Source organism: Diabrotica virgifera, chromosome 8 (assembly GCF_917563875.1).
Source record: "Diabrotica virgifera virgifera chromosome 8, PGI_DIABVI_V3a".
NCBI classification, from domain to species: Eukaryota; Metazoa; Arthropoda; class Insecta; order Coleoptera; family Chrysomelidae; genus Diabrotica; species Diabrotica virgifera.
This window is the reverse complement of record NC_065450.1, coordinates 191073975-191088641: the sequence shown is the minus strand read 5'-3', so window position 1 is coordinate 191088641 and position 14667 is coordinate 191073975. Positions and strand designations below refer to the sequence as shown.

Sequence of the window (14667 nt, the reverse complement as noted above, 5' to 3'; positions counted from 1 at the left end):
TGATTTTATAGCAAGTGTTTTTGTTCAATATCTACGTCATTTTCAACTAAAATTGTTCAAAATATAATTTCCTACAATTTCTTTTTAACAATTTTTTTCATGCGGTTGATATTTTCAGAGTTACATGGGAAAATATTATAAAGTGGTGGGGGGAGCATAATTATTGAATTGAATTTTGTATCCGAGCTGCCCCAAATTTTATAATTATATCCTTTAGGAGAAATCAACAGTAGTGTAAATTTAAAATCTCGACTGAATTCCGCGGTTGCATTAGACGCCGTATTGATTTAAATGAGAACTGTTGTTGCTTAATATCTCCGCCATTTTCAACTTTTCGACATAAATGGTGGGAAAGAAAATTGTTGGAAATGCAATTTCCTACAATTTGTTTGGCACAATTTTTTTATACGATCAATATTCTCCGAGTTAAGGGGGAAAATAATGGAAGCGGAGGGGAAGTATAATTATTGAATTGTCTCATTTATTATTAACTTTACGACATAATTGCACCTAAACAAAAATAAAGAGAATTATATTTTATACAATTTTTGAAACTTCCAATGAAACATCAACAAAACTAAGTATATAAAAGACATAAAAAGACATGATATACATTAAGTTCATTTAATTTTATAAACTAGCCGGTTTTATTGGTTGAATTTGTCTGTCGATATTTTAAGCTTTATGTCAGCTAATATATCGTGATGTTCCAACAATTTTTTTTTTAAATTTTGGACCCTGTTGGGGGGAATTTTCCCATTTCTCCCCCTTGTAGACCCGCCACTGGTTCTCTCGAAAAATTGTAGTAAATCGTAATTGCACAATTTCAGTTCTTACACTTTTTGTCGAAAAGTTGAAAATGGCGGAGATATTGAAAAAAAAAAACAATTGCTACAAAATCAATCAGGTCTTACGCTCGCACCTTTAGCACATACGTACTACCTTAAATATTGATTTTATCAAAAAAATGAACGACATCAAAACTGTACAAAATTTAATTATCTTCATTTTTATATAGGTAAATATTTGTTGTAAAACTAATAATAAACGAGATAATTCAATAATTCCATAATTATGCTACAACTGTCACTATTTTCCCCTCATAACTCGGAAAATATCGACCGCACGAAAAAAATTTTAATAAATGAAATTATAGAAAATCGTATTTTCAACAATTTCAGTTTCCACACTTTTTGTCAAAAAATTGAAAATGGCGGAGATATTGAGCAAAAACGGTTCTCGTTTAAAATCAAGATGGCGGCTAACGCAACGGTGGAATTCAGTCGAGATGTTAAATTTATACTAATATTGGCCCTCCCTAAAGATTAGAAAAATAAAATTTGGGGCAGCTCCTAATGCAAGGTCAAATGCTATCCCGACGGGGCTAAAATGAATTTATGAATTTAAAATACTTCGACCCGCACTTACGTCCCCCAATATTCCCCTGATTACTTGGTAAATCAAGGCAACATTTTTAGGTTTTCATTTCAGTGTTGCAGCATTGCTTAGAGCAAGACGAGCTGCAATATAATCAAATGTACTGGCAGATGCACAAATATGCCAGCCAAGAAAGAGAGTAAGAAGAAGAAGTACTTGTAAGTTATAATGTCAGGAATGTCAAATTTAACATAAATATTGTTATTTACCTATTATGTACTCTGATTTTTGTAAATGTCAAAATTCATTTTTCGAAATTTAAGTGTTTTCACTAAAAAGTAATTGTACACAAAATGGCAACTTACGCTCAATCAGTAACTTCAAAGTTACAGTCTCTAGACATCTGTAATATTCCATTTTTAATGGAAAGTAAGTTTAAACTGTGCTCTGATTCCTGTGACCAAAAAAATAAAAATAGTCTTGTTCCCGGTGAACCTGATGGTCCATATATAAAAACCGAAATTCCTGGTCCTAAATCTAAAGAAGGTATAAAGAATTTAAGCAATTTACAGATGGTTCAGTCAGTACAGTATTTAGCAAACTACCAAAAATCAATAGGAAATTATATAGTGGATGCTGACGATAATGTTTTGTTAGACACGTATATGAATATTGCAACAATAGCACTGGGCTATAACCATCCAGCTATTTTGGATACTTTTAAAGATCCGCGTCATATAAAATGCATGATAAATAGGTCAGCACTTGGGGTTTTTCCTTGCATGGACTGGCCCTCACGAATGGAAAATATTTTGAAATCAGTATCACCGAAATTACCCAAAATTCAGATGATGATGTGTGGAGCTTGTTCCAATGAAAACGCCGTTAAGCAAGCTTTTGTAGCTTACAGAATGAGAGAAAGAGGAAACAAGGACTTTAGTGATGAAGAGAAACAATCGTCTATTTTCAACCAACCACCAGGAAGCCCTCATCTGTCCATTTTATCCTTTAATGGAGCATTTCATGGAAGAACCCTCGGAATTTTATCTGCAACACATTCAAAACCGATACAGAAATTGGATTTTCCAAGCTTTAATTATTGGCCAACGGCTAATTTTCCAGTTTATAAGTATCCTTTGGAAGAAAACCGCAGAGAAAATAAAGAGATTGACTGCCTGTGTCTCGAAGAGGTAAAAGAAATAAGTTTAAGTTTTAATCTAATAGCACATAAAATGTTATTTAGAATACCACTTTTAGGAGAGTGCAATTAGAACGAAAATAATAGGTATTGTTTCGGAAAAATTCAAACAAACTTATATTTTTCTAAAACTTTTTTTGTTAGTTTATATACATGTTCAAGTAAAAAAGTTCTACTCGCAGATTTGACCGCTAATTGTTTATTAATTGTTTAAACAATAACAACTGTTTTGTATAAATAATTTTAAAAATATCGTTAAATTCATCATTTTACTTTGATCAAATATGTTTCTATTTTGTTTTTGATTATGCTGAATCCGAATATGGCATTCCTATTTGAAAATTCTTATACAGAAGCTCGTATACAGTGTGTCTGCGTAGCTAGGAACCACATGGAAAACTTTTTTATTACCAATTTTACGAAAAAAAGTTATTCTTAGTAAAATGCTCTGGATAGCCAAAAATCTAAAACTGAACCATCAGATATCAAATTTTTATCAATTTTATACGGGTTATGTCAAAAATATGAATTTCGTTAAAGAGTAAAGTACCTTTATATTCCAGAATATCAAAAAATGCTATTATGAAAAGTTGTTTGAAATTAGAAACTATATCTAAATATACAATTACATCATTCTAATCAAAAAAAATTTAAATTTTTTCTCAAATTACGGATACTTATCATTTTATTTTAATTATGATAACTATTTTATTATCACTTTTACGAAAAAAGGTATTCTTCATAAAATGCTCTCACTGATCTAAAATCTAAGATACAACCATCAGATGTAAAATTTTTGAAATTTTATACGAGGTATGTAAAAAATATGAATTTTTCTTAAGAGTTAAGAGCCTTTATTATTCACAATATTTTAATTAGAAGGATGTAGTTGAACACTAAAACAAATTTTTTAATTCCAAACAACTTTTCTTAATAAAAAATTTCGATATTGTGAAATGTAAAGGTACTTTACTCTTGAGTAAAATTAATATGTTTTAACATACCTCGTACAACATTAATTAAATTTGATATTTGATGATTGCATCTTAGATTATATACTATGCAGGCTATTTTATAAGGAATAACTTTTTTTCGTAAAACTGATAATAAAAAAGGTATCAATAGGTTCCAAGTTACGCAGACATACTGTATAAGAGCTAAAGAAAAAAATTTTTTGCTGAACATTTATTATTGTTAAAGCTTATCATTAAATACATTTTAGGTCAGTTTGACAGAAAAAAGTTTTGATCACTTTATATAAACATTATTTTAGCTGGTAATTTTCGGTTTTGTTATTACATTTTTGTTATCTTTCTTAATTTTCTTAAAAATAAATAGTTTATTTCATATCTAAAGTAAAATAATTCAGTGCATTTTAAAGACAACATCCAAAACTTTAAAAAAGCACTTATAAAATTGTAAGATTCTAGATCTGTTCTAACTTGAATAATACCGTCTTAAAATGGTGGTAATTCTATAAAACTAGGAAGATTTCAAAAATTACATTTTTTGAGACGTCATATCATTTGAATTAAATATTTGAGATTTTTTTTTTAAATGAAACATCATTTAGTAAGATGTTTGAAAGGTAAGTTGTGCAAAACTGAGAGTTTTATAAGAAAAATTGTATTAGTTACACATTTTTAAATCATTTTTAAACAAAATACATGTAAGCCTCAGTTTCCGCCTATACCGTACTTATGCCCACACATTTTATTTCTTTCTATTATAACCATAAGATAGCTTAATTCTTGTTCTTTTATGTTCAAGTTGTAAAATTTCATTTAATCCATTAGTTAAAGAATTACATTAAAATAACTCAACCGTGCACTTCGCCGTATGTTAGTTTTAGACCGGGCAGTATCGTCGCCCCCGCTAGCGTAATTATTCCGATTCGATTTTTTTGCCCAAACTTACTCAAAAATAGGCCCTTATAACATATCCACAGGATGCCGGGCGGTGCCGTGGTCGAAAAATTTTTTAAACAATTTTTTTTAAACAAATTCACAAAAATAATTTTTTTATTTCCAAAAATTCTTTCTTAGATAATTTGGGTCATTCTGCGCAAAAAAGGTCTCTTGTCATTTTTCTCTAAAATTGACTGTTGTAGAGTTATACGCGATTAAAAATTTGAAAAATGCGAAAATTGCCATTTTCAAGGCTTCATAACTCGATCAAAAATGATTATTATGAAATTCAAAAAGAGACAAAATCAAGATTAAAATACCTTCTTCAGCGTTCTGGAGAGATTTTTGTCATTAATTTATTAAAAAGCTGTTATTTTTAGTTATTAACAATTAGCGCTATAGTCCAACTGTATCGTCGCCCCCGTTAACGGAACTATTTCGATTAGGTTTTGTTGCACAAACTTACTCAAAAAGAGGTCCTTATAACATATCCACAGGGTGCCGGGCGGTGCCGTGGTCGAAAAATTTTTTAAACAATTTTTTTTAAACAAATTCACAAAAATAATTTTTTTATTTCCAAAAATTCTTTCTTAGATAATTTGGGTCATTCTGAGCAAAAAAGGTCTCTTGTCATTTTTCTCTAAAATTGACTGTTGTCGAGTTATACGCGATTAAAAATTTTAAAAATGCGAAAATTGCCATTTTCAAGGCTTCATAACTCGATCAAAAATGATTATTATGAAATTCAAAAAGAGACAAAATCAAGATTAAAATACCTTCTTCAGCGTTCTGGAGAGATTTTTGTCATTAATTTATTAAAAAGCTGTTATTTTTAGTTATTAACAATTAGCGCTATAGTCCAACTGTATCGTCGCCCCCGTTAACGGAACTATTTCGATTAGGTTTTGTTGCACAAACTTACTCAAAAAGAGGTCCTTATAACATATCCACAGGGTGCAGGGCGGTGCCGTGGTCGAAAAATTTTTTAAACAATTCTTTTTAACCCAGATATTACTGAAACTTTTATTGTTAACATTTTGAATTAATTTCGAATTTTCATGGAAATTATAGCATATGGAACCAAAAAACACAATCATATATTTTTTTATGACGATACCTGTCAAGTTTTGACATGTTCTTTTAAAAGGACGGTAGTAATATACGGTACCAGATATCATATATATTTTATTAGTATCAATTTACAAAGAATGAAAGGATTTAAAACAAAATTTTGGATGTAAAGGTATTTTGCACTTTTCACACAAAAACTGGACTTTTTTGTGACAATATCCACATCGCGATTGCTTTTCTTGATAAAGAACCAAGTGGTTAATACCGTCATATCTTGAATTGGCTACCGAATTCGAATTCCGCTTAGAAGGTCCGCGTTTTGTTTCTTTTTTAAAAGTTTCCAAAATATTATTGCAATAGATCTTCTAAATTCAAGTTGATCCAGTTTACCGTCTTGAGTTTTGTGAATCTGCCACGCATTTTGAATAGCCATATCAACGCAATGAGCAAAAAGGGGAAAATACCATTTCTTTCCTCTTATGGACACTCGATATAAACTGCTGTTCTGGTCACTGCGATCAACGCCGCCCATGAAGTTGTTGTATATTCTAACAATATTTGGTTGAGGAACTTGAATATGTTTTTTCTCTGCTTGTGAAAATCTCTTTACAGAGAAGCAAGGCATTACTGGTACAAAATTGGAAGCAATAGAAACGATATTATTATCATGCCAGCGGCAAACCACTATTCCTGTATTTTTATCAAGACGATACCACGTTCAGTTTTTTTCATAATAGATGAACAGGGTAAAGGGCATTTCATGGTGCGATTTTCCCTTACAGTGCCTGTACCAAATATGCCTCTTTGTTTTAGCTCATGCAGTAAATGAATAGAAGTAAAATAATTATCAAAAATAAGATGGAATCGCCTTTGAGGCCATACTTCATTCAATCTGTCTGCATAGGATAGAACTACTGATGCACCCAATCCAAGGACTTTATATTGTTCAGGTATTGTAGTGGAATTACCTTGGTAAGGAGAAAACCAAACTATGTATCCCAGACGAAGGGCTCCTACCCACATTTTGTACCCCCAACGGATTGGTTTTCCCCTGATGAATTGTTTTGTGGGATGGCGACCAAAATACGGAACCATTGCCTCATCTATGCTGTGATGTTGTTCTAAAGGGGAAAATTGTATAAATTTTTTGTTTATTACGTCGAACAGGGGTCGCATCTTGGCAAATCTATCAAATTTATCTAATGACAAGTTATTGCAAACATGCAAAACTTTCATTATGTGGGAAAATCTATCCCTAGATATAGCAGCTACCACCATTGCGTTGTGCGAATCGTCACGATTTTCCCAGTACATGTACCTTTTCGGCACAACCACATAACCACTCAATACAAGAACGCCTATAAAACATCGAATCTCATTTTGAGTAATGTCGTTCAAAAGATTTCTTTGTCCTGCGTAGATGTTAGTGTATTCGGTAACCAAATTGATGACTTCATCATCAAAAAGCAAATTGAAAATTTCCATCGGCGACTGAGTCATTTTCGGTCCAAATTGAGTTTTCCAGTAAGTACAATCAGGGTGTTGATACAAGTCTCCTTGAATCCAGTGTGCAGATATTCTCTTCTCTAATTGATGGGGCAGCTTTTCCTTGGAAAGAAACAAAGCCAATGGTATATTGTCATCATCCGAATATTCTTCTGGTAGGCTGGAATTCACAGAATCTTGTGGTAATTCAGTCGCGTTGTCAAAAACAAGTTCTACATCGTTTCTCAACTGACTACCCGGTAAATTATTTATTGTAGTTAGTTCTTCATCGCCGGAGTCGCAATCGGTGACATCATCATTGGCATTTTCTGGGGGAAATATGATCAAACCATCTGGAGGGACTGGGATTTCATCAGAATCAAGCTCTTCTAATAGCTCATGCAATTTGAGAGGCCTCCTGAAACAATACGCACGTTGGTAGTACTAATTACTACCGTCCTTTTAAAAGAACAAAATGAAATCCCAAGCGGCGAGTCTTTGAAACAACGTGACAACTATTCGAGCCAAGAATATACGTACATAAGTCCTTATTATACAATAATCCACATGCCAATGCCGTGAAATAACAGTTTTTTAATTCTAGACTTACCTCCAATTATAAGCATCCATTTTGTAGTCCAAAACCTGACAATTTACACAGATAACCTCACAATTACAGCATGTGCGCGCACTAAAATCGTTAAAACTTGTCGAATGCTGGCTCTTGAAAACACTCCATCTAGAGCCATCTATCAGTTGGTAGCTGTACTAACCTAAATTACGCATAATTTACACTGCCTTTTAAAAGGACGGTAGTAATATCTGGGTTAAACAAATTCACAAAAATAATTTTTTTATTTCCAACAATTTTTTTTAGATAATTTGGGTCATTCTGAGCAAAAAAGGTCTCTTGTCATTTTTCTCTAAAATTGACTGTTGTCGAGATATACGCGATTAAAATTTTAAAAATACGAAAATGGCTATTTTCAAGTCTTCATAACTCAATCAAAAATGATTATTATGAAATTAAAAAAAAAACAAAATCAAGATTAAAATACCTTCTTTAGCGTTCTGAGGAGATTTTTGTCATTAATTTATTACAAAGCTGTTATTTTTAGTTATTAACAATTAGCGCTATAGTCTAACTGTATCGTCGCCCCCATTAACGGAACAATTTCGATCAGATTTTTTTGCACAAACTTACTCAAAAAGGGGTACTCATAACATATCCATGGGGTGCCTTGCGGTGCCGTGGTCGAAAAATTTGTTAAACAATTTTTTTAAACAAATTCACAAAAATAATTTTTTCATTTCCAACAATTTTTTTTAGATAACTTGGGTCATTCTGGGCAAAAAAGGTCTCTTCTAATTTTTCTCTAAAATTGATTGTTGTCGAGTTATATGCGATTAAAAATTTGAAAAATGCGAAAATGGCTATTTCAAGGCTTCATAACTCGATTAAAAATGATTATTATGAAATTCAAAAACTGACAAAATCAAGATTGAAATACCTTCTTCAGCGTCCTGAAGAGATTGTTGTCATTATTTTATTACAAAGCTGTTATTTTTAGTTATTAGCAATTAGCGGTATAGTCCAACTGTATCGTTGCCCCCGTTAGCGGAACTATTTCGATTAGATTTTTTGCACAAACTTACTCAAAAATAGGTCCTTATAACATATCCACAGAGTGCCGGCCGGTGGTCGAAAAATTGTTTAAACAATTTTTAGACCACGGCACCGACCGGCATCTGTGGATATGTTATAAGGACCTCTTTTTGAGTAAGTTTGTGCAAAAAAAATCTAATCGAAATAGTTCCGCTAACGGGGGCAACGATACAGTTGGACTATACCGCTAATTGCTAATAACTAAAAATAACAGCTTTGTAATAAAATAATGCCAAAAATCTCTTCAAGACGTTGAAGAAGATATTTGAATCTTGCTTTTGCCACTTTTTGAATTTCATAATAATAATTTTTAATCGAGTTATCAAGCATTGAAAATGGCCATTTGCGCATTTTAAAAATTTTTAATCGCATATAACTCGACAACAGTCAAGTTTAGAGAAAAATGAGCAGATACCTTTTTTACTCACAATGACCCAGATTATCTAAAAAAAAATTGTCGGAAATGAAAAAGTTATTTTTGTGAATTTGTTTAAAAAAAATTGTTTAAAAAATTTTTCGACCACGGCACCGCCCGGCACCCTGTAGATATGTTATAAAGACTTGTTTTTGAGTAAGTTTGTGCAAAAAAATCGAATCGAAATAGTTCCGCTAACGGGGGCGACGATACAGTTGGACTATACCGCTAATTGTTAATAACTAAAAATGACAGCTTTGTAATAAAATAGTGACAAAAATCTCTTCAGGACATTGAAGAAGGTATTTGAATCTTGATTTTGTCACTTTTTGAATTTCATAATAATCATTTTTGATCGAGTTATGAAACCTTGAAATGGCCATTTTTGCATTTTTCAAATTTTTAATGGCTTATAACTAGACAACAGTCAATTTGAGAGAAAAATGACAAGATACCTTTTTTGCTCAGAATGACCCAATTTATCTAAAAAAAAATTGTTGGAAATAAAAAAATATTTTTGTGAATTTGTTTAAAAAGAATTGTTTAAAAAAATTTTCGACCACGGCACCGCCCGGCACCCTGTGGATATGTTATAATGACCTCTTTTTGAGTAAATTTGTGCAAAAAAATCGAATCGGAATAATTGCGCTAGCGGGGGCGACAATACTGCCCGGTCTATTTACAGTGTGCCAATGTTTGTGAGAAGGGTTACTTTAGCGTTATAAATAAAAAATTATAGAAGATACAGATTTAATTTTATAAAATTCTTTATAGGTATAAGGTTTTTTTTTATAAAATTTTCTGAATTTTTCAATGGTCAAGTCAGTTTTTTTCTAAAATTTAAATTTTCGGAGTTATTTAAAAAAAACATCTAATTTCGTAGTTCATTTGTTTAATAAAAAATGAAGCAACCACTTCTCGAGTAGAACATTTTGATATTTGATGTTTTTATTAAATATTTCTTAATAAAACTACAAAAAGTTCTATCTTGTTTGATTTTTTCCGAAGTAAAAATCTATATTCACTCCCCTATTTATACCCTACCAGATTAAAAACAATGGAAAACCTTCTCCGCATACACCATTCAAGGCTTTTAAAAATGCAAGCCATGCTGATTCTGAGACTATAGGAAGATAAGGGAATATTTATTCAAATTACTTATAATTCACATCCTTACTAAGGCGGTAAATTTTCAGCGAGAATGGTTTCCTTAGTACTCCAAATAAAGTAAATAATATTATAAATTAAAAATTAATAAACATTTTCAATTTCCTGCATTAACCTCTGTCGGGCGGCATAGGTACAATTATTATTGTAACCTTTAGAGTTTTCAAATTTTCATAACTTTTTTTGTTAAAGAGATAGAGACTTGAAATGTTGTAACATCTCTACATTGATCCAGTATATTAACTGGATATACTCCATAACTGGAAAATATAACAAAGAAATCTTTATCCAGTTCCCAGCCGGTAGTTTAAATTTTTCCTACCCCATAAACTGACGGCAATAGGTAAATTTGAACCTTATATATTTTTTTTAAATGAATGTTGTAAAATATCAATACATTTTGTATTTAAATGATAGTTTATTTGAACCAAAATAAAAAATGAATTTTGTTTGGATTTTCGCAACCCATACATGTCGTTCTAGACAAAGAATATGTGTCACACCGAGGTAGAAAACATACTACACAACTTTTTCTCGTTTTGGTTGTTTTTCCATTCGTTTTGACAAATATGGCGACTTGTGGTTACTGGAGTAGATCCAGGAATGCTGTGAGATACTTGAGAAGGAGTATCTACATATCTACAACAAGACAAAGATCTGTAGAAAGTAGAAAAATCCTTCAAAGACTTCTTGCGTTGGTCCTTTGTTTGTTATAGTGGATTGTACCCTCGATCTCGATGTAATGTAGGATGCTAAGCCAGTGACGTCAATCATATTATAAAAAAGGCCAAGAGCCAAAACAATGTTCGACGTTTGACAGTATACTCACCCAGCATTTTATCCATGGTATCAACACCCCTTTTTGTTTTACTCTAATACTCAATCATTTCCGGCTACTTGTCCGGTTATTTGCATGGACGAGAGTAACACTACTGCTTTGTTTTTCTTTATCAAATAAGAGCATTCATGATTGTATGCAAGATTTGCTATATTTTTAGCAAAGAAACATAGCTATTTTTTTGCTTGATTGCATATTGATGGACAGAAATTTCTTATTTTTTCTAATTCAGCCCAATAATCTCATGTGACATGAATTCTAGACTTTAGCTAGTTCAGAACTGGTAAAAAGTTATTAGACGTGACCAGATCCAAAACTGTTCGTTATCCAACATTAACTTGTCGGGAACCATATGAAGAGTACAGGGGAAAAACAAGGAATGTCATATTTTATACATATTCAGATGAACACCAATAAAGGTTTAATTCTTATGTTATCTAAAAACTACTTAGGAGATTCTTAACAGAATTCTAGCAATTATTGGTCTATAATCTTATTATTATCTTAATCTATATTAAGTTATTAATTTAATAATGCACAAAAAACACTCGTTATTTTTGTCCAGTGGCGTAAAATCCTGGTCTTTCGCCTGGATACAAATTCTTAGAAAATTTATAGACAGATCTTCCTGATTATGGTTCTGAATCGATAGTCTAGTCGATAGTACTCAGTTTTTGCTACCACATGCCGAGAAAAGCCAAAATTCATGAAAAAGTGACATTCCTTTTTTTTCCCCTGTACTCTTCATATGTGGTTTTTCAAATATAAAGATGAATTTGTATGGGATTTTATGCATTACAAACACATATTTAGTGGGTGTAGAAGATACATATTTTGTGTAAATTGTGTGCGGCCTCTAAACAGAAACAGTTGTACATCTATGGTTATACATTGGCATGGTTTGTAGCCTTGGTGCACTTTTTTATTCAGTATTGTCCAGGTACCTCGTATGAGTGCAGCCTTATCGGTTTTTTTACGTTATTGACTGATATTTTCGTTGTCAAATCTTATAAATCTTAGCATGGTCTTGAAATGATCACGAGACATTGCTGCACGTATAAGTAGCAGAGACTCCATATTCCACAATTCCACATCTCTCGCAAGTTTTCTTTGTTGATTCTATATATACCTCTTTTGTTCGCATTTCGGTAAACTAAATTTAGGATCATTATTACTCATGATAATTTTTAGGTATACACGTATTGACAAATACCGAATAATTAAATGTGGATGAAATCTATTGTCTCCAATTAGAATAAAATACAATGCTACTCTTCCTAGAATTTGTTTACGACCACTATTTCCAAGTTTATTGTTGCAGTAATTTCAATAATTTACGATAGATAACAGGGGGTCACTTAACAGCGGCTTCTAATCTTTGTTTGTAAATCCGTACTAGGACAAATTGCCCAATATTATTATTTATTTATTGCAATACTAAACAATTTTTAACCAATTATGCTAGTAATCAATAATATTATCTTTAAACTAACAAATATTTCCCTTTAGATTAAAGAATTTTTAAGAAAATAAATAACAGGTACAATTGTACCTATGCCGCCTGTTACCACTGTAAAATTATACCGCCCGACAAAGGTTAACTGCAGTCGCATTATATTTCTGGTTCAATAAGAAAGTACAGCAAGAATATCTACCGGTTTCGGAGCTTCTTATCCCCTCATCAGAAGACACGTATGCTCTTCTCTCTGACTGAACCATGATAATACTCCGCGTGCCGTCACAGATTGCAACGAACGAAATGGCAGAGATGTTTTAGAGACATCTGCTAGAAAAAAGTTTAAGCTATTAATCTAATAGCACATAAAATGGTATTTAAAATACCATTTTCTACCCTATCAGATTAAAAACAATGGAAAACCTTCCCTGGCTACACCATCCGAGGCTTCTAAAATGCAAGCTATTCGTATTCTGAAACTATAGGAAGATGAGGGAATTTTACAAATTATAATTCGGTAGGTATTCTTGCTGTAATTTCTGATTGAACTAGAAATATACGGCGACTGCAGTTTCGGGTTGCAACAAAATTGAAAATGTTTATTCATTTCTAATTTATATATTTACTCTATTTGGAATACTAAGGGAACAATTCTCGCTGGATATTTACCGCCTGATAGGATGTTAATTATAAAATGTAAAATTCCCTCATCTTCCTACAGTCTCAGCAACAGCATGGCTTGCATTTTTAGAATCCTCGGATGGTGTAACCAGAGATGGTGTTCCATTGTTTTTAATCTGGTAGGGTATAATATGGTATTTTAAATATCATTTTATGTGTTGTTAGATTAAAAACTTAAAATTTTTTCGAGCGGATGTCGCTAGGACATCGCTGCCATTTCGTTCGTTGCAATCCGTGACGCCACGCGGAGTATTATCCTGGTTCATTCAGAGAGAAGAGCATATGGGTCTCCTGATGAGAAGCTAAGAAGCCCGAAATCGGTAGAGATTCTTGCTGTACTCTCCGATTGAACTAGAAATGTAAGGTATGTAAATTGAAAATGTTTATTTATTTTTAGGTAAAAGAAATATTCCACAGGCAAAAAAAGTGTGCGCCTGTTGCAGGAGTTATAATTGAACCCATACAATCAGAAGGTGGCGATAATCATGCATCAGCTGAGTTTTTCAAAGATCTTCAACAAATCTGTAAAGATAATTTCGCTTATTTAATCATGGATGAGGTTCAAACGGGTTGTGGTAGCACCGGAAAGTTTTGGTGTCATGAATATTTTGATTTACCATGTCCTCCAGACTTTGTAACTTTTAGTAAAAAAATGCAAGCAGCAGGTTATTTTTACAGTGATGCAGTAAAAGTTAAACACGGTGGAAGAATATTTAACACCTGGATGGGTGATCAAGGCAAGGCTATTATCTTAGAAGCCATCCTCAACACCATCAAATGCCAGAATTTATTAGATCAAGTGAATACCTCTGGCAGGAATTTATTATGTGGTCTGAAAGACTTAGAGCACGAGTTTACGCCTTTGATTGATTCCGTGAGAGGAAGAGGGACTTTTATTGCGTATAACGTTAAAGACGAAAAGACAAGGGATGCTGTGGTAATTAAATTAAAGAAAAATGGTATTCAAGCTGGAGGAAGTGGTACTCGAACAATTCGTTTAAGGCCAGCGCTGGTGTTTCAGGAGCATCACGGTGACATCTACTTAGAGATATTACGGAAGGTATTAAAAGAAATAAAGGGTGGTGCAAAACGTTGTTAGATTTTATGGTGTGTTCAAAATATATATTTGAAATATTAAATATCTGGTTGTGTATTTTGAAATGTGTTAACGTCTTGTGTATGCGGCAAAATAACCAATACCGAAATTCGTGTGCCTTAAATTTGTATGTGTCAGGCGCCGAAACGTACTGAGTGGTTTCCGACCATCGTTAAAACGTGTCTGAATGTCGTGATAATGTTAGGTACTTGAGAATAGTTCTCAGTTTTACAGAACAATTTTTTACGATGGAGTACTATTTTCATTCATACGGAAAAGGGCACTAAAACGGTCCAAGCTTAAAATCAAC

The 14667-nt window shown here is 32.4% G+C and overlaps 1 protein-coding gene across 1 annotated transcript; it reads left to right on the top strand.

The window, feature by feature from the left end:
* The first annotated feature begins 1666 nt into the window (after positions 1–1666).
* Positions 1667–14394, top strand: LOC126889617 (4-aminobutyrate aminotransferase, mitochondrial-like). The gene is made up of 2 exons (XM_050658090.1): positions 1667–2567; positions 13659–14394. The coding sequence occupies exons 1-2, from the start codon at positions 1731–1733 to the stop codon at positions 14358–14360; spliced, it is 1539 nt and encodes a 512-aa protein (XP_050514047.1). The 5' UTR covers positions 1667–1730; the 3' UTR covers positions 14361–14394.
* Positions 14395–14667: the final 273 nt, after the last annotated feature.